Source organism: Enhydra lutris, unplaced genomic scaffold (genome assembly GCF_002288905.1).
Source record: "Enhydra lutris kenyoni isolate GAN:26980312 unplaced genomic scaffold, ASM228890v2 scaffoldscaffold5, whole genome shotgun sequence".
NCBI classification, from domain to species: domain Eukaryota; kingdom Metazoa; phylum Chordata; class Mammalia; order Carnivora; family Mustelidae; genus Enhydra; species Enhydra lutris.
Genome location: NW_019154089.1, coordinates 10528281 through 10555371, shown reverse-complemented (window position 1 = coordinate 10555371; position 27091 = coordinate 10528281). Strand labels below are relative to the sequence as shown.

The following is a 27091-nucleotide window of genomic DNA, read 5'->3' as shown; positions in this document are numbered from 1 at the left end:
CCTTTAATCTCACCCTTGTTATAAGAGAGAGAGAGTGTGTGTGTGTGTGTGAGAGCCAGAGAAGGGGAGGAGGATGGAAATTGATAGCAGTGATGAATGGGAAGCCTGAAAGATAAGGTGGTAAAGGGACTCTGAAATGTCAGGGTGTCTACTGTCCTGGGAACCTTTGAAGCACACTCCATGACGAATTACATTATCTCCCAGCTTAGAAAATTCCTAGAGACAAAGATGGATAGAAAAATCAAAGTCTTTGGGAAGTGGGGCCACAGCTTTGTGCTCAACCCTGCAGTAAGTTTTGCTTTGTGTAATGTGAAGATTGGGGAGGGAGGGACGTGGGGGTGGGATGGACTGGAGAGGCGCTTCTACCTGCACACACCTCAACTGGGGAGTCGGGGTGGGAGTGGGTGCAGAGTAAGGATGCAAATCGGCTTCCCAAGAGTGGCCAATCAGCAGTCAGGTGAGGGAATTTGGGTCCCCACCCCAACTGGGTGTGTAAGCACGTGTGTGGTTTTCTGGGACCTTTGTCCCACAAAGTCACAAGAGGCGGGCACCCCTTGCTCCCTTCTTCTTGTCAGATCTGCTTGAATCTTTTCTCTTCCACACCCACCTCGCGAGTCTCCTCATCCCGCCACAAATTCGCTCCCGCGCCTCTCAGGGTAAGAGCTCGCAGCACTCCGGACCCAAGTCGTGCGCGGAGCTTGGCACACCAGGTTGCTGGGAACCGCTCCTGGCAGTTCTGCGCGGGTGCAGGCGGCGAGCCACGGCTCGGACACCGCGGCGCTCCTGCCCGCGCGGGGCAGTCCTCCCTCCTGTCCCGAGGCAGCACTGCCAGCCTTGCGCCCGCCGGCTCACTCCTGAACTTTGGGTCTATCCTGTGGGGCTCCGGAAACTCTCGCAACGTCCAGAACACAGAAAATAGACTCATCACCTAATTCGCCAGGGAGCCAGAGCGCTGCGGGGCCGAGGCTCTGCCTGCCCCCCCCCCCCCCCCCCCCCCCCCCACCCCCCCCCACCCCACCCCACCCCCCCCCCGCCCGGGCTCGGGCAGCCTCTCGGAGTCACACAGCACCCCCCCTCCCACCCCCGGCAGACAAAGGGCCTGGGCAAACTCGCCGCCCGGCCTCCTTGCGCTCCGGGGAGGCGGCGGCGCCCGCGGTGGATCGCGCAAGGAGGCGCGCGCGGGGCAGGGAGCCGCGGCCGCGGGAGCGCGGTCCCGGAAAGAGCCGCGAGATGCGCCTTACTCACATCTGCTGCTGCTGCCTCCTTTACCAGCTGGGGGTCTTGTCGAATGGGATCGTTGCAGGTAAGTTCTTCCGAGACTTTCGGCTGGCTTTCCAACTTCCCCAGCGGAAACCGAGAACGCACGGGGAGGCAGGGCTGGTGCAGCCGGTGCGCGGTGAGCAGGGCTCAGTGGGTAGCAATAAAAAGGAGCGTGCGGGTGCAGATGAGGCGGGCATGCTCGCGAGCGAAATGCACTCCTTTTGACCTCATTTTAAGCGTCGTGGAATGATTAGCTTTCCTCTAATGAGAGCAGTAATATTTGCGTTTACAGCACCTGGAGGAAAACGGGGAGTACAGCAATTGATAGCGAGGCTTTGCTCTGACATATGCTTAAGAAAGTAATGTCTTTGCACCGGTTTTTCCTTCACCAACTAAGTGGTGTCACCAAACTTTGCTGCCCCACTCATTCTCCCCTCCCCCCATATCATCGTACTTTTATTTTGAAAATGCTGGGGTCTGTAATCTGATCGCAAGCCTTCAGGGGTTGCAAGAGTTTCAAGGACTAGACGGGTGGTCTCCAACACATTAACACGAGAACCTCGTGTCCCAACCGAATGTGAGCCTGGGAATGCTTGTACTACCGGAACCGCGGCACTTTAAGCCCCGCACTTCTCTGTCTGCCCCGCCCGCAGGGCTGCAGTTCGCCCCCGACCGCGAGGAGTGGGAAGTCGTGTTTCCTGCACTCTGGCGCCGGGAGCCAGTGGACGCGGCCGGCGGCAGCGGGGGCAGCGCGGACCCAGGCTGGGTGCGCGGCGCAGGCGCCCGGGCGCAGGCGGCCGGCAGCTCACGCGAGGTGCGCTCCGTGGCCCCGGCGCCGCTGGTGGAGCCCGCGGAGGGCCAGTCCGAGCCCTGGCCCCAGCCTCGGCCGCCGTCGCCGCCGGCGGGTGAGGAGGACGAGGAGTTCGAATCGCAGGAACTGCCGCGGGGATCCAGCGGAGCTGCCGCCCTGTCCCCGGGCGCCCCGGCCTCGTGGCAGCCGCCGCCCCCACAGCCACCCCGGTCTCCTCCCCCGGCCCAGGAAGCCGAGCCGGACGGCGACGAGGTACTGCTGCGGATCCCGGCCTTCTCCCGGGACCTGTACTTGCTGCTCCGGAGAGATGGCCGCTTCCTGGCGCCGCGCTTCGAGGTGGAACAGCGGCCGAGTCCCGGCCCGGGCCCAACTCGGGCAGCAGCCGCCCCCCGCCCTCCCGCGCCGCCCGACGCCTCCTGCTTCTACACCGGGGCGGTGCTACGGCACCCTGGCTCGCTGGCCTCTTTCAGCACCTGTGGAGGTGGCCTGGTAAGCGCCCTTCCTTCCCCAGCTCTCCACTTTCCCGCCACTCCGCCCTCTCCCCTCACACACCGGGCTGGTTTGACCCTTCGCTCATCCCCTTCCAGAGTGGTCGCCCTGAACTTCACCCTTGTCTCCACTACGCAGGAAGTCTAACCGGTTTATCTCCCATTGAACATCTCCAGGGCAGTGAGTGAATCTGAAGGCTAATTGGGCGGATGAATAGCCTTCTCCTTCTACATGGTTATAGGTTTCTTTTGATTACTGTATCAAACTACCTCCTGGTACCTCTTCCCACTGGTTTTACTTCTTTCTGTTTTCCAAAGTAAGCCCACCACGTGGTGTCTTTTCGGAGTGTGGAAGACAGCCAATCTGCTCACCGCAGAGTCTCCTCCGGGTCTGCCCCCACCCCCAGTTCTGCATTTATTATAAAAAAAAAATTTTTTTTAATGTCCTACTTCAAAGTTGTCAGAACAGTTCTCTAGGGAATTACATTCTGACAGCTGTCTAGAATTTAAACACATGCATAGCCACGCTGGACACCTGTTCAGCGGTGTCGGGGGTGGGGGTGGGGACAGGAGTGGAGGAGTCACCAAAAGACTGGGAGCTGTGGACAGATGAATGACCTTAGAACCCAGTCGGTATGCAAAGGGTCATGGTTCTGTGGTTTAACTTTTTCTTTTCTGAGGTTTACATTTTACCTGGTGGGAGTTGGCTTTTCTCCTCTCCACTCTATGGTAGAAAGTAATAGGGGTGGGAGCCTCGCTGAGAGGCCTGTTGGAATGGGAAAATAGAAACCATTTGCGCTGTCTGAACAATGGAGATCATCTTTGGATTTTCTCTTCTCTGCCCTGACCCAGGTTTGGGGATGATTGTTACCTCCTGTAAGTTGGCCTTTACTTTATGGTAAAGTATACATAACATAAAATTTACCCTTTAACCATTTTTAGATGTACACTTCAGAGGCATTAAGTACCTTCACCTTATTGTACATCCATCATCATTGTGGCCTTTATTACTGGTTTAATACAAAACCCACAAGATATTGAAAATGCTCATGTGATTTGTGACTTCATTTTGCTGTTTCTAATGAGCCATTGATGAAATCCACAAAGACTTATCTGAAAACAACCTGCTCATTTCTAGAAGAATCTAATAGAAATGGAGAGCAGAAAATATCTGCACAATCAAAGCCACCCAGAGTCATGAAATGGAAAAAGATGGTCAAAATCCAGACAAAATGAAACTGGAAATTTTTACCTATGCCCTCCTAAGGTCTCATAGTCCAATGATGTAAATTGCGGGACAGGGCTATATTTTACCAGATGCTCATAATGATGAATATTCAAATATGGACATTTTTAGCCATGAGTGAAAAAAAGTTGGCAGGGAAAAAATACACGAAAAGCTTTTTAAAATGTTTTTTGTGGAACTGATGTTTGAACACTTCACTGGGGGAAACATTTTGTGGGGCTTTCATTGTCCACTAGTTTTTGGCCAGGGATTAAATAATTACATATAGAAAGTTCCTGGTGTGGTAGAAGCAATAGGGGATAAAGCATTTCACTGTCTTGAAATGTGGGCTTTTGGTCACATTTTCCAAATGAGCTATGCTTTCTCTCCATACTTACGGGAGCAAAGTTAGAATTATGAGTAGGTTTTTCATAGACTGAATAGGAGTTTGACATACCTCTCTGTTTATCATGTTGGACTTTTACTCACTTTTCCTATTAGCCACATATGTATATGTTCTGAACTGGGAAGTCTTTGTTATTGAGGAAATCTGACGTTGCCAGCAATATAGTATAGCAGTCAGACGTTTGAGTTAAAAGTTAGGCAGATAGCCAAGAAGAGTGGGTTTGTTACTCCAGACTCTACCATGCCAGCCCCTTCTCCCTTATGAGAGTGGAGAAAGAGAGCATAATTTTGTTATCTGAGCTCTGACATTGGCTTGTACCCTGACAATTGACAAGTCCCTTACCTCTCTGGGCTTCAGTTTTCATTAGTTAAATGAGAGAATTGGATGATTTAATTAAAAACTGGAGGATAGAATTGAAATTCTATTAGATGTTTAATGTATCCTGTGTCCTCCACTAGGGATTTACAGGTTAGGAGAAGGACAGCATACATAAGTGGTTATGACCCGGGTATCTATGGAGCAGCGAGGTGCTGAATCAAATCTTATTCTTGCGATGGATCCATCTTGGGAAGGTGGGGAAGGCTTCCCAAAGCAGAGTTCAACTGAAGCATGAGGAGGCTTTTCCCAGGCAGAACAAGGCTAAAGAATGTTTTAGGTAGAGAGATGATGCTGGAGACATAAAAGTAGAGACCTATCAAGGAAATGAAAATAAGAACCTCCTGTGACTGGGCTAGAAGGTCCAATAAGGGGAAATGACCCTAAAAAGTCACGATGACTTTCTGTGGGGGTGAATTATTTATAAATGCAACTGCTTTTAATTTGCAACAGTTTTTTTTTTCCTTCTTCCCAGTAAGTGAAAGCTTTCTGATCATTAGTTTCCAAGAAAAGAGTAGATATTTAAATGTACCGTCTCCTCCCCTCTTTTAGCAGCTATCTTTGTCTTCTGGTGCCTGAACTCCTCCACACCTTTTGGATTAGTGTATATTTGAAAAGATCCAAGAGTCTCTATCAGGGGAGATAGATCATCAACTACCCAGTCCTGCACAGTGGTAAACATTTATAAGGTTGGCCAATTCATTCTCCAGATACCAGACTGCTTGTGCAATGAAAGGGGAAGTGCTAGAATAGATGATCAGAAGCTGCCTCTTCAAAGTATTTAATCTTTCTGGATCTCATTTTTCCTATTTATAAAACACACAAATTTTATTTGCATATCTAGCAATAGATGTATGAAGTGTTCTTGCTATTTCTGTTTCCCCTTCTTAGTCTCTAATATTGAACAGTAATCTTATCTGAGCATCATAGTAGATCCAGCGGGCACATAAATATCCTAATACTAAACAATGAAACATTTGATAAATAAGTCTTCTGGGCAAGACATTGTGCAGATATGGAGAATACAAAAAGGAGATGAAAAAGCCTTGATGTATGTTTCAAGGAGCTTCCAGCCTGCTGTGCCAGTGACAGATGGAAACAGGGAAATACAACAGCTGAGATAGCTACAAATGTAGTATGCCCCAAGTGCTTTGATGCTACTTTCTTAAACATTTCTCTTCATTTTCACAACACTGTAAGATACCTGGTTCCGAGTCAGCACTCAGTAAAAATCACTGGACAAAATACAGCATATACAGTACTTTATTATGTTTTAAATAAGTCTATAAAAATTAAAATACAAAAATGCAACAAATTAAATTTTATGAAAGAGTACAACAATTATATTGGCCCAAAACTAACACACTAGTTTTTGTTTTTATTTTTGTTTTTGTTTTTTAAAAGCACACCTAAGCAGAATAAACTAGGTGACTACACACATGGCCTGTGGTTCCCTTACAATGGACTGTTGAAATGGTTATCATTAATATTTGGATTATCCTTCCAGGATTATAAAGAGTGACTACTTAAACTTTATCCCCATAATTTTTAAGTTTTATACAGTACTCATTTTGATTAGATCTTTATAGAGAATCTGCAGCCTTGTGTAAATTCAATTGTTTTGGGCAGTTTACTCCTTTTTTCTTGTATCACAGTATTCGATGCCACAGCAAGTTCTGAAGAGTTAAATATTTTAGGATATCTATTCCATCAAGGCACTTTCTCAGGTACCAGTACTAAGGCAGGAGGGGAGAGTGTCCCGGCAGGGTTGGGGCAAGGGTTGTGCACTAGCAGAACTGGGAAGAAGTGGCATGAACATCCAAATGAAAAAAAGTAAAGATTGCCAACTAATCTCACACATCCACCTTCTTGGTTCAAGCCAAGTCTTAGGAGCCACAGAAAAGATCTTCTAAATAAATCTAAAGCAATATTATAAAAGAATGCCATTAGTAACTCAAACATGTTGAATATTTCCTGAAAGACTGAAAACAGTTTGGGCTGGATTCATGGAGAACACAGAGACATTAGGAAACCTCCATGAACGGTGGAGGCTTTATCAGAAGTGCAGGGAGCAGGAATGCAGGGAGCAGAAGTGGCATTGACTTTTTTCATGTCCAGTTATGACCAGCCTTGGAATCCACATGTGCTTGTCTAGGCAAGAACAGAGAGGACAAAGACAGAGCTTTCCCAGGCATTTTGGTGACACCAGAGGACACAGCATCTCCCCTTTCAAAAGATGATCTATTGCCTCCCTGCCCCCAGCAGGCGGCCCACCTGTTTCATCAAATAACCGGAGGAGTCACCACAGATAAGTGAGAGGGGAAATCGAAAAGATATGAGCTGACACCCAAGAATATCACACTTTTAAGAAAATGACTCGCATAAAGGAGAGTCATCAAACTCTGGCCAGTTAATATACAAAGCAACAAAATTAATAGAATAAATGGAGACTTTAATGGAAGCATAAGAGCAGATATATATTCATGGACAAAATAAATTTTAAAAAATACAGCAATACCTGCTGTCCAGAAAAAAATGATTAGTTACAATGGATCCAAAAATAAGTTGTCACTAGAATTAAAAACTCCATCTATGAACTGATAGGTAAATTTCTGATCTAGAAGATCAGGCCCAGAAATTCTCCCAGAACATAATATAAAGGACAAATGTGTCAACAGTATGAAAGAAAAGTTGTGAGCCGTGAATCCTAGGTTTGGATGTTCAAATTTGTCTAATAGCGGTTAACTTTTAAAATAACTGAAAGGATAGAATTTTGTTTATGTGAGTGTAGTGTAATTTATTTGACCATTGTCCTGTTGTTCCAGTTTTTTCACTTTTATAAGTAACTCCAGGATAAACACACTTATACAGTAAACATTGAACACACATCTGATTATTTACCTCCACCCATTTATAAAGGATAGAATTTTTAAAATGCATGCAATGTACCCTAAACATTTGAATCTAATTTAAAGCACATATATATGTGATTTATATATAATCATATATATTATATTTATATATACAAATATATATTTATTTTATCAAATATTATATGATAAATATTTATCATATATGTATGTGTGTGTGTGTGTGTGTGTATATATATATATATATATATATATATATATATATTTATCAGCCAAGTTTTGGATGTGAAGTCATACAGGTGAACCTCACCCAGTAGGCATACAAACCATTTCCAATATAGACTTTTATATTTGGAAGAAAAACTAAAGACACACTCAACATAACTTATGTGTAGAATCCTGGACTTTTAAAAATTTCATATATTTTACAGCTGCTTCATCCCGAATAAAATTAGAGTCATTTTCCTTTAGCAACTTAACCTTTCTCAAGCTTTTCCAAAATTTTCAAGGGAACAAAGACACTTTTGCACTTGTATTTTGCTGTTTAATATTTAGTGTCATAATTACATGATTACAGAATATTGTACCTATGTGTGTTCAAGCAAATGCAGCTGATTCCTGGTTAACACACAGGCTGACTTGGAAATAGTTGCGTGTAGCAAGACAAGGGAGGAATGTACGAACTGTGCGCATTCTGCATGTTGTGTGCCTTGGTGACCGTATTTTTAAGATGGTGTGTAGAGTGTTATTTAATTCAGCGATTTGGGTTGATTGGGCTGATATAACTAACATGGGTTAGACAGATAGTTTTTCTGTGTCACAATCACATTTCCAGAAATAAAGGAAGACGTGCACCTCCAGATCGAAGGACGAGTCACCAAGCTCACAGTGGTATAAGTAGAGACCCACGCCTAGACACACTGTGGGAGAATATTAGAAAATCAAAGAGACAGAGAAAATTCTCTTAATGAGGGAATGATTATCTCTACTGGAATGAGTGTCAGACACTAGAGGATCATGAGTTGATTGTTTTAGAGTTCTGAGGAAATAGGATTTTGGATCCTGGACTCAGCCCAACACCATTCATCATTTTTTTCAAGTTTTTATTTAAATTCCAGTTAGTTAACAAACAGTGTAATATTAGTTTCAGGTGTAGAATTTAGTGATTCATCACTTCCATCACTTCCAAAACCCAATCTCTGGTCATCACAACAAGTGCCTTCCTTACTACTCCTTGCCTGTTTAACCTGTCTCCCCACCCACCTTCCCTCCAGTTTCTTCTCTATAGTTAAGAGCCAAATAACCATGCAAACTTAAAGGCAAAATAATATCATTTTCAAAATTATAAGGACTCAAACTTTACCAAACAGAACCTCCAAAATTGTATGCAATGAAAAGTCTTCTTCCAACCCTTTCCCAGTTATTGCTAGATTCCTTCCTAGATGTAGCTGGGGTTATTAGTTTCTAGTGTGTGGTCTAGAAGCAGTTGATTAAGCTTATATTATTTGTATACACACACATGCATGCACATGTGAGATTACCACATGAGTGCACAGAGAGAGTCTCCTTTATTTTTTTGGTAGTTCCCTTTATCTGATTTTAAGTATGCTCCTTAATCTACTTAATCTGTTTGGTGTTGAAGTCCACTCGATTAGTTCTAGTATTTTCCTATTATGAACAGCACTAAATAAATAGGACTCTGTAGAGATACCATTTTGCTTATGTAATGTAAATCTTTGTCAAAGGGCATGTTGTACTGGTAATTTGGGGTGATGATGTCTGACTGTACCCACAGTGGTGGTACCACTCTGTACTCTTCAGGCCAGTGGAGTATGAGAGTACATCTTTCCTCTATGCTTTTACCAATATGGGTGGTGTTAAAGACATTGATGTTTGTGAGATCTAATAGGCAAAAAAAAAAAAAAAAGTTCCCTCAGTGCAATTTTAATTGACATTTTGGGGGTATTTTTTGTGAGGCTGAGCATCTTTTCATATTTTTATTCTTACTTCCTTTCCTGTGAATGTTGTGTTCATGTCTGGTAGTCATTTTTTCATTAGAATTTTAGTCTTTTTCATTTCTATTCCAGAGCTCTTTCTGTATTAGTATTTTAACAAGATAAATGTTAATAATGAAATAATAATGTTAAGTGTAGAAAGTTTGGAAAATATATGAAATAAGTCATCTGTAAGCTTGCCATCTATAGATAGTCACGTTTTAGTGGATATGCTGAAAAGGAAATATGAGTATCAAATAAACACTCACAATTGTTCTCAAATTTATTAGTAAGATAGTAAAAGCAAATTTCCTCTGACATCATTGCTGGTTCATTCGGTTGGCACAAAGTATGCAATTTGATAATATCCATAGGGCATGCTTGGAGAACACTTAATCTTACGCATTGTAGGAGAGCAAACTGGTCGAGTCTTTTGTATTGTATGTACTTAAATTTTAAATGCTTACCCTTCTTTTCAGGAATATTCATATGTGCGCAAAAGACTTACATATTAGCCTCTTCATTAAAATATTGTTTTCAAGGGCAGAACATTGTAAATAGTCATCATTAGGGGGTGACTTACATAGATATATTGTGCTGAATGCCTGGAGAAAAAAAAGATAAAAGTCATTCCTTGTTTCACTATACGTACAGTCTTCAAGGAACTGTTGCTTTGCTTCAGCTTCTTGCCTTCCCTACATCCCTCACAACTCTGTGATTTAGTAAGTGTTCAGTATGCCTTTATCACCTTGAAGAACGCATCTCTTTAAGGCATTCTATGGTTTTCTGGTTTAAGATTCAGGATGGCATATATGATTGTTGTCCTACCAGTGGTGACACATGAGAATTTTCTGTATGTAGATTGTGCAGACCCTCCAGTCTTATTTAAGGCAATAATACAGTGAATTCTAATAAAAAATTAATCTTAGAAGAATCATCGTGCTGATGGATTGACATTGTACATTAAAAGTCAATAAATTCTTTAATCATATATTAATCTATATCTTAATATCTTGAATTCAGGCATGGGCCAATTTTATGAGAATAAATTTGTTTAATAATAATACTTGCTTATTAAATATTTAATTATTAACGTTAATATTTTGTAAGTACTTGGAATTTATTAGTTGAATCATAGTGTGGTATACTTTTTAAATTCAGGAAATTCTTTACAGGAGCCTTCAAGTATTTTCTGTGCAACACTAAAACAGCACATTTTTATTGAGCTCACGCACAATTGAATGTTTCCGCGTAATTGCAGTTACATTTTTATCCCAGATGGTTTCATGGATTTCTTTGTACAAAGTAACGCATAATCAGAGGAGTTCCAGGTTCCTGATAGATGGGAAGTGTCTTACCTTAGGAAAGTAATCTTGACATATTTTGAGGCAGTGGGACAACCAGTAGTCCCTCTTGGATTATGATTTGGGGGGTTTCCTGAAAGGAAATTTTAAGATTCCCTTGGCTAAGCAAGGACCATAACTTCCTTCAGAGGGCATTTAGGGTGCAGCCATAGTGAGCACATCATCTTGTCTCCATCTCATCTTTATTCTCATGCCAAACTCTAGACTGAGAGAAGTGAGAAAATGGGAACTAAGCCATTTTAATGCTACCCAGATATTTCTACAGAATTATTGCGTGACGGTGTTGAGAAGGCCCTTGGGGTTTAGAGAGTTTAGTACTTGACTTTTCCAACAAGAGAAACTTGATTCCATTTCATAATTAATGTGCATATATCTGTAATAAATTATTAACTGTTTAGGCTTTAAGTCAAATGATTAGGAAATAGAGCTGATGAGCCCAGGCCAATTTTGGCATTATTTAACATATTCTGCTTTCCATTGAAAAAAAAAGTAAGGTCTAAACATTTGTGGTTTTTTTTTTTTGTTTTTTTTTTTTTGTTTTTCCTTCACAAGCACATAAAGATGTTTTGCCCCAGATTTTTTTTTTCCTCTTATTTCTGCCAGGCTTTGTCTAAAAAATATGACCACTTTCTGCAGTGAGCCCACATCACTGGCTCTTTGCTCATGTTTCTTGCTGCTTTTTTTCTTCAAATTTGGTGTGCAGATAGCTTTATCAAAATCATGGTGGTAAGTGTGAGGTTGAGGGAGTTGGGAATTCTCCATTTAAATCAGAATTCCAGACTGGGTCTCAGATCCAAGAAATGCATTTAAAAAGAACCCAAGGTGATTCTTGTGCAAGCTAAAATTTGAGGGTGGCCACTAGGAATTTAAGAAACAAACCAGATGAATATATGGGAAGAGGGAAAAAAAGAGAGAGAGAGAGAGGGAAGCAAATCATAAGAGACTCTTGATGGTAGAGAACAAATTGAGGGTTGATGGAGGAACGGGGGCCAGAGACAGGCTAAATGGTGATGGGCATTAAGGAGGGCACTTGTTATCATGAGCACTGGGTTTTGTACAGAAGTGATGAATCACTAAATTCTGCTGGTGAAACCAATATTACATTATGTGTTCACTAACTAGAATTTAAATTTTGAGTGGCTTTGAAAACTCTAGCACTCACCATCTTTCACGACTAGAGTTACATCCAACAAACTTTACACCCTAAGTGTCTTGAATGGATTTTATTGCTCCTTATTAGGTCCTGTAGTGAATTTGGTTAACTTCTGTCCTTGTCTTTAACATCCTCCCAGAACCCACTCAGATCTCATTGAGCTGGAAGGGATTTTATGGATTTCAAGTCATTATTCAGAAAGTTATAAATATGTGCTCATTTGTTGGGAGGTGATATAGTGGGACCTTTATGCCAGTATGAATGTTTTTCTACTCTTTAGGTGAAAAAGTATATAGAAACTGAAACTTGCTTCTCGTTTTAGAATTTGGAAGTCAACAAAGGCAAATAACTTCGAAGTGCCACCAACAGTTGTATGGGTAATGTAACAGGAAACTTATTCCAGCTGTTTCACAATTGTTATTGTAATGAAATAAAATTGATTGGCAACACAGGGAGAAACATACATTCAGCTTGAAGGGGGTCTATGGTGGCAGCCATTTTAGATGTGAGTAAGTGAAGACAGAGGCACAATTCTGTGGAACATTAGAAAAATCACTGAGAAAATTATAAACTCCTTGCAAGAAATTACCTACTCTGGAATGGCAAGGCACTGTGATAGGGTTAAGAGGACCTTTGGAGATATGTTAGAATTAAATGGTAAGCTATCTCAAATGGCAGAAATAGCTAAAAAGAAATAAAATAGCAAGTCTCATCTATTCATTTACATTCTGTGGATGTCAATTTGGATGTCATGAGCCCTGTAAAACTCATTAGAATTAATAGCCAAAACATACCAACCTGCTTAGAGGAATGACCAGGCAGATAATCACATCAACAATCTGATAGATGCAAATGGTGTATTTCTGTTATTACTTGGATCCCAATGTGTGTGAGTAAAATGTGATAGGTACATTTTCATTATAAAAGTGTTATATTACCAGCAGATATTTTAGCATACCCAGTTCATAGATGGGCAGTTCAGTTTTTGACCAAGGAACTTATGTATAATTAGCATAAAGTCTTTGTGTTGTTTTCTGCTCTGGTTGTGTGCTTGCAAATAGAACACATAGCATTTCAGAATTTTATTAACACAAAATAGAAAGTTTGAGTCATTTATCACACAAGTAACAATTATGTATAAATATAACTAACAAAGCATAATGTCTGAGTGATTCATTATGGAAATATGTCTTTTAATAAATTTAATTTAACATCCCCTCTTTTGTCTACTAACATATATAATCCCTTTGTCTCTGTAGATCTCCAGTTAAAATCTTGTCAGTTCACAATAGGCAGTTCTAATTAGTAATGTTTTAAAAAGTATTGAATCAGGGGCACCGGGTGGCTAGGTGGGTTAAAGCCTCTGCCTTCGGCTCAGGTCATGATCTTGGGGTTCTGGGATCGAGCCCTGCATCGGGCTCTCTGCTTAGCGAGGAGCCTGCTTCCTCCTCTCTCTCTGTCTGCCCCTCTGCTACTTGTGATCTCTCTCTCTGTCAAATAAATAAATAAAATATTTTAAAAAGTGTTGAATCAGTATCTTAAGTTGAATGTTGCTATGCAAAAATTTTTCTAAGTAGAATCTATTTCTCATGAGTAAGATAGATTCATGAATATGCTGAGCTGATTTTTGTAGGGTAAGTCATTATTTAAAATGTAACATAAAGGATATTGTGAATGCTTTTTTTCTACTATCTTTTTTTTTACTGGTATGATTTATCTACCCTAAAATTCACCCAAATGTACAATGCAGTGACTTTTAATACATTTATAGAATTGTGCAACCATAGCTACTACCCAGTTTTAGAACATTTCCATCATCCCCAAGTGGTCACTCATACCCATTTCCAGTCACCCTGTTCCTACCCCCAGTGCCAGGAAACCACTAATTTACTTTCTGTTTCAATAGATTTGCCTTTATGTTTCTTAAAATGAAATCATACAAAATTTGGTCTCTTGTGTTTAAGGCTTAAACTTAGTGTAATGTTTTTGAGGTTAGTCTGAGTGGTAGCATGTATCAGTAGTTCACCTTTTTTCTTGCTGGATAATAAACAATTGTTTTTAAAAAAATTTTTTTAAAGGGTTCTATATATTTATTTGAGAGAGAGAGAGAGAGAGAGAGAGCATAAGTACGGGGAGTGAGAGAGACAAGCAGATCTACGGTGAGCTTGGAGCCCAGTGCAGGGCTCGAGTCCAGGACCCTGAGATCATGACCCGAGTGGAGATCAAGAGTCTGATTAACCATCTGAGCCATCCAGGCTCCCCAATAAGCCATTTTTTATATAACACCACATTTTGTTTATCTCTTTGTAAGTTGTGGACATTTGGGTTGCTTTTACTTTTTCACTCATGAATAAAGGTAATGTGAATAGTCATTGTGTAGGTATATATTTTCATACCCCGGGGGTAGACATCTAAGAGTGGAGTTGCTAGGTCGTTTGGTAAATGTATTTAGGAAATTGGCAAGTTCTTTTACAAAGTACTGTGCCAGTTTATATTCCTACCAGCAACGTATCAGCATTCCAGTTTCTCCACATCCTCAACAACACCTGTTATTGTCTCATTTTGATCATAACTACTCTATGACTGTGCAGTGGTATCTCCTTGTGGTTTTAATTTGCATTTTTATGATGGCTGTATGGAGCAGCTTGTCATCTGCTGTCTCATAGCTACTCATAAATCATCTTGAGTGAAATGCATATCAAATCTTTTGCCTGTTTTAAGTTAGGTGTTTTTTGTTTTTTTTTTTAATTATTTGGTTTCAAGAGTTCTTTATATACTTGGGTGTAAATGTTTTTTCAGACATATGATTTGCTACTGTTTTCTTCCAGTCTCTGCATTTCTATTCAGTTTCTTAATGGTGTCTTCTAAAGCTAATTTTTATAAATTTTGAAAAAAAATCCAGTTTATCATTTTTTTGCTTTATCAAATGTACTTTTGGTGTTGTATCTAAGAACTCTGGTCTAACTTGAAGTTGCATAGACTTTCTCCCACTGGTGGCATAGGTCTTCTTCCATACTTCTGATTTTCATATTTAGGTCTATGATTTATTCTGAGTTAGTTTTTGTGTATGGTGTGAAGTCAGGGTCCAGATTAATCTCTTTGCATGTATATATCCAATTTCTCTCAACACTGTTTACTGGAAAGTTCATTCTTTCCTCATGAAATGCTATAGGACTTTTGTTGAAAGTCAACCATAAATACAAGTTTACTTTTGAATAATTCCTACTCTTCCTTATATACATAAATATGTTTATCCTTATGTAATATATTTTGAGTTTGGGAACTTCAAGTTTGATTTCTTTTCAAAAAATCTTTTGGCTATTCTCTATCCTTTGCATTTCTATCAAAATTTTAGGATCAGATTGTTAATATTGACATAGGGTCTGCTGGACTTTGATAGGAATTGTGTTTAAAGATCAGTTTGGGGAGTAATTCCATCTGAAACAACAAAGAAGCTTTTTTGTTATCTGGAAGTTGTTATTACTAAAGCAGTCCTTAGGGGATTTTTTTTTCATTATAATTTAACTTTATTAAGAATTACTTCCTGTGAAAATCTTATCTCTTTCATGCAAATTTGACTTAATACATTTCTCTTTATTTTTATGATATAATGTTCTAGATCTTAAAAATAGCAATTATACTTTAATTATTTTTAAATAAGCCTTAAAATTCTTCCAAACCTTTAACTGCATTTTTTTGTTATTCATTTTTTTAAAATTTTTAAATTTCTTTGCAGCGTAACAGTATTCATTGATTTTTGCACCACACCCAGTGCTCCATGCAATCCATGCCCTCTCCAATACCCACCACCTGGTTCCCCCAACCTCCCACCCCCAGCCCCTTCAAAACCCTCAGATTGTTTTTCAGAGTCCATAGTCTCTCATGGTTCACCTCCCCTTCCAGTTTCCCTCAACTCCCTTCTCCTCTCCAGCTCCCCTTGTCCTCCATGCTATTTGTTATGCTCCACAAATAAGTGAAACCATATGATAATTGACTCTCTCTGCTTGACTTATTTCACTCAGCATAATCTCTTCCAGTCCCGTCCATGTTGCTACAAAAGTTGGGTATTCATCCTTTCTGATGGAGGCATAATACTCCATAGTGTATATGGACCACATCTTCCTTATCCATTCATCCGTTGAAGGGCATCTTGGTTCTTTCCACAGTTTGGCGACCGTGGCCATTGCTGCTATGAACATTGGGGTACAGATGGCCCTTCTTTTCACTCCATCTGTATCTTTGGGGTAAATACCCAGTAGTGCAATTGCAGGGTCATAGGGAAGCTCTATTTTTAATTTCTTGAGGAATCTCCACACTGTTCTCCAAAGTGGCTGTACCAACTTGCTTAGGGGATGTTTTTAAACACTGCATTGGTTGATAAGGAACAGAATTAGCTACTGATAGCTCATATTATAGTGTACAAGATTTAAAATTCATAAGGATTTATGAGAACAAGGAAAGCCACTCATTTGGAGTTATACAAATAAGATATACAAAATAGGAAGTTGTACACTTAGTGTCTTTGCACAATTAGGATGTGAATCTAGGTATCATATTCCAGTGCTGCTTCATATATCCCATTGCTGTGAAAAAGATCAACATTGTTAGTGTCAGGTTCAAATAAAATAAACAAGTAAGTCCAAACAAACAGAAAATCCAAGAAGTAGATCTTAGTCAAAAGCATTCAGACTTATTCCCTAAATGTAAATTGATATCCAAATAATTCTGTTTATTTAAATGGAGCCAAGATTTCCAGTATATAGCCTTTTATTAAAAACCAAAGCAATATGATTTCTCTGGTAATATGAGTATAGACAGATGTCTTCCAGCTATATGAATCATGATTGAGGAAATGTTACAAAAATAAAGAGTCTTAGATAGTTAATGTCCGTGTCATTAATTTAATAATGATATAAACAGGACTCATAAAAAATAGAAATATTATATTTAGTTAATTCCAGTGGATAATTTTAACATTTTAGCAGGTTTTACATAGGGTTGTGTTATAAAACTGACAGCATCGTAGAATTGATGAAATTTAATATGAAAGCAAATGTGGTCTTGGTGTCATGTTAGGAAGTGAACGTTTATGAATGCCTAGTTGCAACTTGTTCTGGAAAAACTTGGCTTGTAAAATAAAAAGTAGTGATATCCAAATAGTTATATTTAAATCTTTGGTTTTGAGTGGTAATGTAGGGAGATATACACAGGAAATCTTTATAGGTTTTTTTTCTTAATGTGCTTAAATTTCTTCTGCTGAAGTTGTCTGTAGGTCAGGATTAAACCAGATTTTCATCCCTGTACATCTTAAATCTGAGCTTTAAGAAATAGAATGATGGTCCAAGAATTCTTCCAGGATAGGTGCTTTGGAGTGGTCAGTGGAAAATGGACAAGACATGTTTACAAATACCACCTGAAAATTGGGTCCAAACTTAAGCTGGTAGAATAGTAAATTAAAGAAATAGGTTTGACCACTAATTTAATTCCCCTGATGGTTTATTTCTATAGTTCTTTCTCCTTGTCAGCCCCAAGAGCTTACGTAATCTATGTGAATTGACACAGTCTTCCTTGGACAGAGGTACAGTCTTGAAGGAGGTCAACAGTTGGAAAGATGAAAGAGGATAAGCAAATCTACTGGTGCATATTTAGAATGTGTTCTAAGCTTAGGAATGTGGAAAGCCCTTATTTCTATTTGAAATGCTTTTGGAATAACATACTATTGCATCCCTGGGGACAGCCCAGCACTGCACATCAGTGTGGTTTAAGAGAGCTCCAAAACATTTGCCTATAGTTAGCTCAGTTGTAGTATTTTAGTAAGTGTTCTAATAACTTGGCTGCTCTTGCCTTGGCTGTGGAAACTCCACAAGTGCACAGTGTCCAGTTTTTGGGTGCTTGGTCACATGGTCTTACGTGTTCTGAACCTATTAATAACTCACCATAGACTTGTAAGAGAATACATCAGAATCGATATTGGAACTGTGTAATCAACCATCTACTTAATCCTTCTCTCATTTCTTTCCATTACCCATTCCACTAGAAGATACACACGCAGTTCTGTTCAGTGCTTATATTCCCTCCCATTCCTGTAATTCTGAAATGGATTCCAATAAATTAGTCTTGGAGACTTAAAAAAATACAATGTAAGTGCCAAAGAAGATAATGAAGGACCTCCATAATGCTATCAATGGTTATAATTGTGATAATAACAGGTCTGTAAGGTACTTTATAGTTTATAAGCTGCATTTACAAAATCTTTTGATTGTAGTATGTCTACACATTTTTAGAAAATAAGTGACCTGCTCCAACAAATGCATAGGTGTGAATAGCTTTCCATACCCTGGCAGTGGTATACAAGAGACATGCCTGCAAGAAATAGAGGTGTTGGACTTTTCTATTAATCATACCTACAAGGGCAGGAAGCAGGTGACACCTCTACCTTTTTCTTTTTCATATCAATAAAGATTGGCAAATAGAATTCTATTTGCATCAATTTTTAAAAAGAAAGACTCTAGGCTCAGTATATAATACCTGTATTTACTGAGCACCACGATACCCTGTACTCACACTCACACTCATACTGCCATACAGCATGGCTGATTTTCATAGAAACCCACTAAGATACACGCTCTTGCTTGATTTTATAGATGAGATGCTGAAGCTTATGGATATTGAGTAAATCACCCATATCAAGCAGCTGGTAATGCTAGGAGGTAAAATTCAAAGTCACACCTGTGTGTGTGTGTGTGTGTGTGTGTGTGTGTGTGTGTGTGTTCTGTGTCTATGTGTATGTGTGAGTGCATGTGTGAGAATGCATGTGTACATGGTGAAAATCTTTTGTTACTTCAGTTTTATTTATCAGAGATGTATAACATTCACATCATTTTAATTCTTTGATCCAAGGTATAGGGTAGAAATTGACATGGAGTAGATATAAGGAAAGAATTTGACATATTAGAAATTACTAGTTTTTTTGAGAGGCCCAGAGAGGGTTGGGGGAGGAATAAGGGGGAGGGAGAGAGAGAAGCTCCATTTCATGACCCTGAGATCCTGACCTGAGCTGAAATCAAGAGTCAGACGCTTAACTGACTGAGCCTCCCAAGCTCCCAGAAATTACTGATTTTTAATGTAACCTATCTTTCCTTACTTCTTCTAGTTGCTGTTCTTGTATTAGTATTCTCAAAAGTTTAAAGCAATAAATTAGCACACAGTAGAGGGATTTTCTTTAAAATATGCCTGTCAGAGTCCAATACCATAAACACTTCTGAAACCAAAGAATTTATTAATGTCACTCGCCAGTTTCATTGTTAGAAAATGCTTTTGGAAAATCCTGGGATCTTGGAATTAATCTTGGTTTTGTTCTTTGGAATGAATAGAATTCTTTATCTCTCTTATGACAGTCAGCAATGACTGTGACAATAGCTACAAACAGAATGATAATTTATGAGTCAGTTCAGTTTGGGACATTGTACCTGGTGGTTTTTAAGAGTTGCCTGAGTAGTTTTTATAGTAATCCTGTGAGGAAGGTGTCCTTATACCCATTTTGTTGATCAGGAAGTTGAGGAATTTGCTTGAGGTCTCCAAGGAAGTAAGCTTGGAATCAAATCCAGGTGTGCCTGGTTTGAAAGTTAATACCCTTTATGGAAGTGATTTGAAGATTGAGTTCTGCAGGACTATGAAGTTCTGAAGTGTTCTTTCAGAAGTTGCCATGTTTCAGGTTTTGGAGTGAGGGAGAATGAAGGGGAGGGTTAAGAGTAGAAGGTGAACTCTAGGCTCTTCTAAACCTGAGTGTCATCATCTCTGTTGTTTTGTGTTTAATATCATGTCATTTTCATGGAATATTTGGTTTGAAAATTTCCAAGTAGAATAAAAAATTTTAGGGACACCTGGGTGGCTCAACCATTAAGCATCTGCCTTTGGCTCAGGTCATGGGTCCTGGGATTGAGCCTTGCATCGGGCTCCCTGCTCCATGGAGAGCCTGTTTCTCCCTCTTACACTCCCCTTGTTTGTGTTCCCTCTCTCGCTGTCTCTCTATCAAATAAGTGAATAAAATTTAAAAAAAAAAAAAAAAAGGAAAGAAAGGACATGGTCCTGACTGAATGTGAGACTACAAACTTAATCTAAATTAAAAAAAAAAAGTTTTATTGGAACTCCTAGAACTTTGACTTCCAGCCATGATGAAACAGGAGCTAGAATATCAAGCAAACTACGTGAATTAACAGTGGTTTTTTCAGGCATCGGGCAAATGGTAGCACATGGCAGTCATTTCTGAGAGAAAAGACACCCATGAAGAATCCATGCATATGTCCCAGTTTACAGCCTGAGGGAGGCTGTGGCACTGAAGGAGCAAAACTTGATCCCGGGGTTTTTACTGAATTAAAAAGACAGGGTTGGGATATGAGAGGAGCTGAGGAGGCTAGAATTTGCTGAAGAGCTAAAAACTTGGTGCGTTAAAAAATAAAAATAATCGATAAATGGGGATTGGGAGGGAGACAAACCATAAGTGACTCTTAATCTCACAAAACAAACTGAGGGTTGATGGGGGGAGGGGGGTTGGGAGAGGGGGGTTGGGATTATGGACACTGGGGAGGGTATGTGCTATGGTGAGTGCTGTGAAGTGTGTAAACCTGGCGATTCACAGACCTGTACCCCTGGGGATAAAAATATATTATATGTTTATAAAAAATAAAATTAAAAAAAAATCGATAAATGATTTTTTAAGAAAAAAAAAAGGTAAAAAACACAAATGCTCAATGTAAATAGAGTGAGGATATTATTACAAATGCAGTAGGCATGAAAGGGATAACAAGGGACTATAATGAATAACTTTGTGACAAGAAATTCAGTGACTTAGACAAAATGGACAAATAATGTCATAAAACACCCAAGTTCCCTGAAGAAAAATTAGTAAATCTGAACAGCATTCTTTCTTTCTCCTTCTCTCTCTCTTTTTAAAAATATTTGTTTATTTGAGAGAGGTGGGGGTGGGGGCAGGGCTTGAGCAAGGTTTGGAGGGGCACAGGGAAAGAATCTGACGCAGACTCCCTGCCAAGCACAGAGCCTGATGCAGAGTTCAATCTCAGGATCCTATGATCATGACCTGAGCTGAAATTGAGTCAAACACTTAACTGACTGAGCCAACCAGGTGCTCCGGAACAGCATTATTTCTATTGAGAAATTGAATTTGTAGTTAAAAACTCTTTCCAGGCAAAAGTGACTCACCTCATGAATTCTGTCAACTTAAGGGCCTTCAATCATCCAGACACCATGTTAGGTGTCAAGTTGAATTATCCCCTCACCATTTTCATTTTTCTGTACCATATACATGTAATAGAAGATACTTTGTGTGGGGTATTTTATTACTTTTATTGTTCCAAATTAAGAGAACTACTAAGTTTCTTAATTCCCAGAGAACACAATGATCCAAAAAAAAATTTCCATCATATTATATATAGATTTGCAAAATTTCAGTTAAGTGCTCTCTAAACACTTATTTACATTGCAGTAGAACTTGTGAGAACCAAGAACTGTTATTGACGATGTTCCATGACATCTCTGTAACTGTCCATTACCGTCTACACCATCCTGTCCTGCTGATCATGGACCTCTTATTTACATTTCTGGAGATCACACCATCACCATTTGCTTTGTATCATGGCACATTTTTATACATTACTTTCATGTTGAGATTTTTCAAATGAATTTTTATGAAAGCGTTAGCTTTTCAGGAAAATTCTGTTCTTAGGATTTTCTTTGGGTATGTAGATAGGGTCATAGGTAAATAATATTTCTGGTATTTTCATATACTTAACTTTCTTATATAATATAAATGGGATTATATATTATGTGTCTTCTGTAACTTTTTTGTTAAGTGAATGGCAGATTTTTATTCATTTAGAATACTACTATTTTATTAGCTATATACATTACATATATCTTTTATAAGTTTGTAGCCTCAAAATCATTTTATGCCATTTATGTAAATTTTTAAAGAGTCATATAATATTCCATAATATGAGACCACAATAATTTACTTAAAATGCTAATGTAACTTCTTAGTTAAGAGCAAGCAGCTCTGCCATCTATTAATTCTGTTACTTTCGGTAAGATATTTAATCTCTCTGACATTCTGCTTGATATTTAAAACAGGGAAAAATATTTCCTATTTCATATGGTTGTAGTTGAGATTAGAGAAATAATGCAAATAAATTACTCCCAGATCAGGATTTTTCAACCTCACCACTAATGACCTTTAGGGTAGGATATTGTTGTGGGGGACTGTTTTGTGCATTTGTCGAATGTTTAATAGCATCTTTGGTCTCTGCCCACTAGATACCCCATCAGGACAGCCAAAAATGTGTCTAGACATTGCCAGATTCTGCACCTCATCCCTGTAGTAGGGATACAAATAGACCCACTGAGAATCACTATTGGAGAGAAGAGCCTGGAATGGTACATGGTAGTAAGTCTGCTACATGAAGCTTGACACATGCACAACACAGTTCTCGGGGATGATCTTTGCATCGACTACATTGTAGGTGCCTCTCGCCTCAATTCTCCCTGGTAGTGGCCATTAAGAAAGGTTCCCATGTTACCAGGCTTTAGGTTGGTGCCATTTTTACACTACCACAAATAACACTAATTTTGCAATACCACAATCAGTTACATAGATCTTTGTACACCTACATGAGTGTAACTACCAGGGATATTCCTGGAAATGTTATCTTTGAAGGGGGAGGCAACACAGGTCTTATCATACTGATTTTTTTTTTAAGATTTTATTTATTTATTTGATAGAGGGAGACACACAGAGAGAGGGAATACAATGGGGGGAGCAGGAGAGGAGAAGCAGGCTTCCTGCCAAGCACGGAGGCCGCTGTGGGCCTCCATCCCAGGACCCTGAGATCATGACCTGAGCCGAAGGCAGACGCTTAATGACTGAGCCACCCAGGCACCTCATACTGAAAATTTGATACATCTGCCAAATCACCTTCCAAAAATGCTAGACCTGTCTACACTCTCATTTGTTGCACCTAAGATTGCCCTTTTCTTCATATCTTCATCCATAGTGAATACTAATGTTCCTTTTGTATTAAAACATATTTTACAAATTTTTAATGTTTCTTTCCCTAACTCACCTTTCTTCTGTGGATTACATGCACATAAGCATTGCCTATTTTTCTGTTAATCTTTTAGTATTCAAAGCTGCACCTAAATCTCTAATTATAAAACTATTCAAGTATACAGAAAAGCACAGAGATTAAATAGAGCTAACACCCAGGTTTCATGAATGTTAACATTTTGGCATTTTTTAAAAAAGATTTTATTTATTTATTTGCCAGAGAGAGAGAGAGAGAGAGAGAGAGAGCACAGGCAGGCAGAGTGGCAGCAGAGGCAGAAGGAGAAGTAGGCTCTCCGCCGAGCAAGGACCCCGATGTGGGACTCGATCCCAGGACACTGGGATCATGACCTGAGCCGAAGGCAGCTGCTTAACCAACTGAGCCACCCAGGTGTCCCAACATTTTAGCATTTTTTGCTTAAGATTTTTATTTTGAGATTTTCACATGGTATTGAAGCCCTTGTGGTGCTCTTCCACAACCATCTTATTTTCTTGAGTCCCCAGATGTAACCACTGTTCTCAAATTTGTATACATATTTTCCATCCATGCTTTAATAATTATATTAAATAGGTATGCATCCATAAAAATCTGTAACAGTGTTGTTTTGTATTTTAAACATTTGCACAAATGGAATCAACTGTACACATCTTTCTAGAACTTGGCTTTTAAAAATTCATGTTGCATTTTTGCATTGTTTTAATTTAATTTTTAAAAATATGGAATGCTCCATGAATTTGCTTGTTATCCCTGTACAGGAGCCTTGCCAGTGTTCTCTGTATCATTCCAGTTTTAGTCTACGTGCTGCTGAAGCGAGCACATCTTGTCTGTCCTTTAAACTGCAGTGTATGTTTGTGTACAGTAGAGTTTGTTTATCCATCCCCCTATTGATAGATGTTCATCCACCTCACCCTCCCCTTTAGTTTTTCTCTCCTGGAGTTATAAGCAGTATAATGATGATCATCTTTATGTGAGTTTTGAGTGCACATGTGTGAGAGTTTCTCTTAGGTAGGTACCTATCAGTAATGTGTTGACTATGGACGTACCATCTTCCTTCATATTTATTACATATTATCAGATTATTCTTCATGGTGATTACAATGCTGTTTCCTCTTGCCAGCTATGTATTTTCCCATACCCATACCAACAAACTTCTGGTATTGTCAAACTGTTCTTTTTCTTCTCATCTTTACTTGCATTTTGGTAATTAGTAGAACAAATAGAATTTAAAAAAATTTTTTAAGCATTTATGACAGAGAGAGAGTATGAGCATAGTGGAGAGGGGCAGAGGGAGAGAGAGAGAGAGTCCCAAGCAGAGTCCCTGCTGAGCCCAGAGCGTCTCACGGGACTTAATCCCATGACCCCAAGGTCACAACCTGAGCTGAAACCAATAGATGCTCAACCGACTGCTGTACACAGTCTGTGTACTGTAGAAAAATATGTTTTTAAAAATGGGAAGACTGAACAGTACCACAACCCACTTGATTTAACTGGCACTTCCAGATCATATGTGTTGGGACTGTTCAGCTTTTCTCAACAAATTTTAAATAACTGACAACATATTAATGTGTTCTCTGGCAACAGTGGAATTAATGGAAATCAGCAACAAAATAATGCCTGAAAATTAGTATAAATTAGTGTTTATTTAATTACAATTACAATTATTTAATTACAGTCAGTATTAATTGTAAGTGAAACAATAAATACACTACCAAATGGTACATAGATCAAAGAAGAACTCAGTAGGGAACTTAAAAAATTTTTGAAATGAATGAAAATGAGAGCACGATATCAAAATATATGGGATGCAGCTGAGTAATACTTCTGGGAAAATAAAACATTAAAAACTTAATGTTAGGGAATAAAATAGTTCAATGTTAAATTAGGAAAAGAAGAGAAAATTGAACCCAAAATTCATAGATGGAAATAATATAGGTAAAAACAAAAATCATTGAAGTTAAAGCAGAAAAAGTGGAGGAAAATAAAATTTCTAGAAAGTACAATAAAATTGCTATATCTCTAGCTAGATTGAACAAAGAAAAAGAAAACACAAATTATCAATATTAAGAATAAAAGGGAGGGGCACCTGGGTGGCTCAGTGGGTTAAAGCCTCTGCCTTCGGCTTGGGTCATGGTCCCAGGGTCCTGGGATTGAGCCCCACGTCGGGCTCTCTGCTCAGCAGGGAGCCTGCTTCCTCCTCTCTCTCTGCCTGCTTCTCTGCCTACTTGTGATCTCTGTCTGTCAAATAAATAAATTAAAAAAAATCTTTAATAGGGGCGCCTGGGTGGCTCAGTGGGTTAAGCCTCTGCCTTCGGCTCAGGTCATGGTCTCAGGGTCTTGGGATCGAGCCCCGCATTGGGCTCTCTGCTCGGCAGGGAGCCTGCTTCCTCCCTCTCTCTCTGCCTGCCTCTCTGCCTACTTGTGATCTTTGTCTGTCAAATGAATAAATAAAAATCTTTAAAAAAAAATCTTTAATAAAAAAGAGAATAAAAGGATAAATGGGAGACACCACAACAGTTTCTTTGGAATTAGAGTTGTAATAAGTTAATACTGTGAACAACTTTATGTCAAGGAAGTTCATAACACTAGGTAAAAGGGACAAATCCTTGAAAGATACATATTAATAAACTGAAAAAAATAATGTGGAACACCTGTGAAGCCCTAAATATAGTACAGTTGAATTTGTAGTTAAAATTTCTCCCACAAAGAAAATTCCAGGTCCAAATGTATTCGTTAGTGAATTTTGTTAATCATCTATGGATGAAATACCAGATTCTTTAAAATCATATGAAAGGGACAGAACAGTTCCCAGTACTTTGAGTCCAGAATTATCCTGATATCAAATCAGGATATCAGGATATCAAATCCTGATATCAAAATGAGCCCAGAATTATCCTAATATCAAAAACATATAAAGAGGGGCACCTGGGTGGCTCAATTACTTGGGTGTCCGACTCTTGATTTCAGCTCAGGTCATGATTTCAGGGTTATGGGGTTGAGCCACACATCAGGCTATGTGCTGGGAGTGGAGCCTACTTAGGATTCTCTCTCTCTCTCTCTCTCCCTCTGCTACTCCTTCCCCCATCTCTCTTTCTCCCTCAAACAAACAGACAAATGAAAACCAGAAAAAGATACTGCCAGGAAAAAAAAAATAACCTGTAGTCTAGTTTCAGAGGACCATAGATACTAAAATACTTACCAAATGTTAGCAGATCAAATTCAGCAATAGGTTAAAAAGAGTAATATATCATGACTAGGAAGGTTTTACAAGAATACAAGGATGGCTTAACCTCAAAAATGTCTATCAGTGTCGTTCACTATATTGAAACAAATGAAAGAGAAAAACTATACAACACTGCCAATGAATACAGAAAAAGAGTTTGACAGAATTTAACAGTAATTTCTGATAAAAATGCTTAGCAAACTAAGACAAGATTGTACCTACCAAAACCTGTCAATGCACATCAACAAAACAAAACAAAAACACATGATTGACATGATTTTTAAGAGCAGAAGACTATGTGTGTATTATCAGTAATAAGATGAGTATATCCATTTTAACTACTTCTATTCAATCTTGCACCAGAGATCTTAAACAGTACCATAAAAAAAGTAAATAAACTAATTTAAAAATTAAAGATGTGTAGGTAGAACAGGAGGAGGTAAAATTGTTTTTATTTGCAGACAATGTGATTATACACATGAAAAATCCTAAGGAATCCATTAAATAGCTACTAAAACTAAAAAGTTTGGGATGGTTGGGAAGTTTGGGAAGGTCAGAAGGTATAATGCCAATTTACAATAAATGAGTGTATGTGTAATGGCCAACAGACACATGAAAAAGTTCTTAACATCACTCAGCATCAGGTTTCAATCAAATTGAAACCACAGTGAGATACCACCTCACTCCAGTCAGAAAGGCTAAAATTAACAAGTTCAGGAGACGACAGCTGTAGGCAAGGATGTGGAGAAAGGGAACCCTGCTACACTGTTGGTAGGAATGCAAGCTGGTGCAGCTACTCTGAAAAACA

General features: G+C 39.2%; 1 protein-coding gene across 1 annotated transcript in view; it reads left to right on the top strand.

Annotated features, from left to right (window-relative positions):
* Positions 1–1221: 1221 nt before the first annotated feature.
* The window catches only part of LOC111141183 (ADAM metallopeptidase with thrombospondin type 1 motif 19), a 246812-nt gene continuing 220942 nt past the window's right edge, over positions 1222–27091 (top strand). The window contains exons 1-2 of the mRNA XM_022493562.1: positions 1222–1303; positions 1914–2560. Of these exons, the coding sequence (XP_022349270.1) occupies positions 1231–1303; positions 1914–2560 (720 nt within the window). The 5' untranslated portion in view covers positions 1222–1230. The remainder of the gene's footprint in view (positions 1304–1913; positions 2561–27091) is intronic.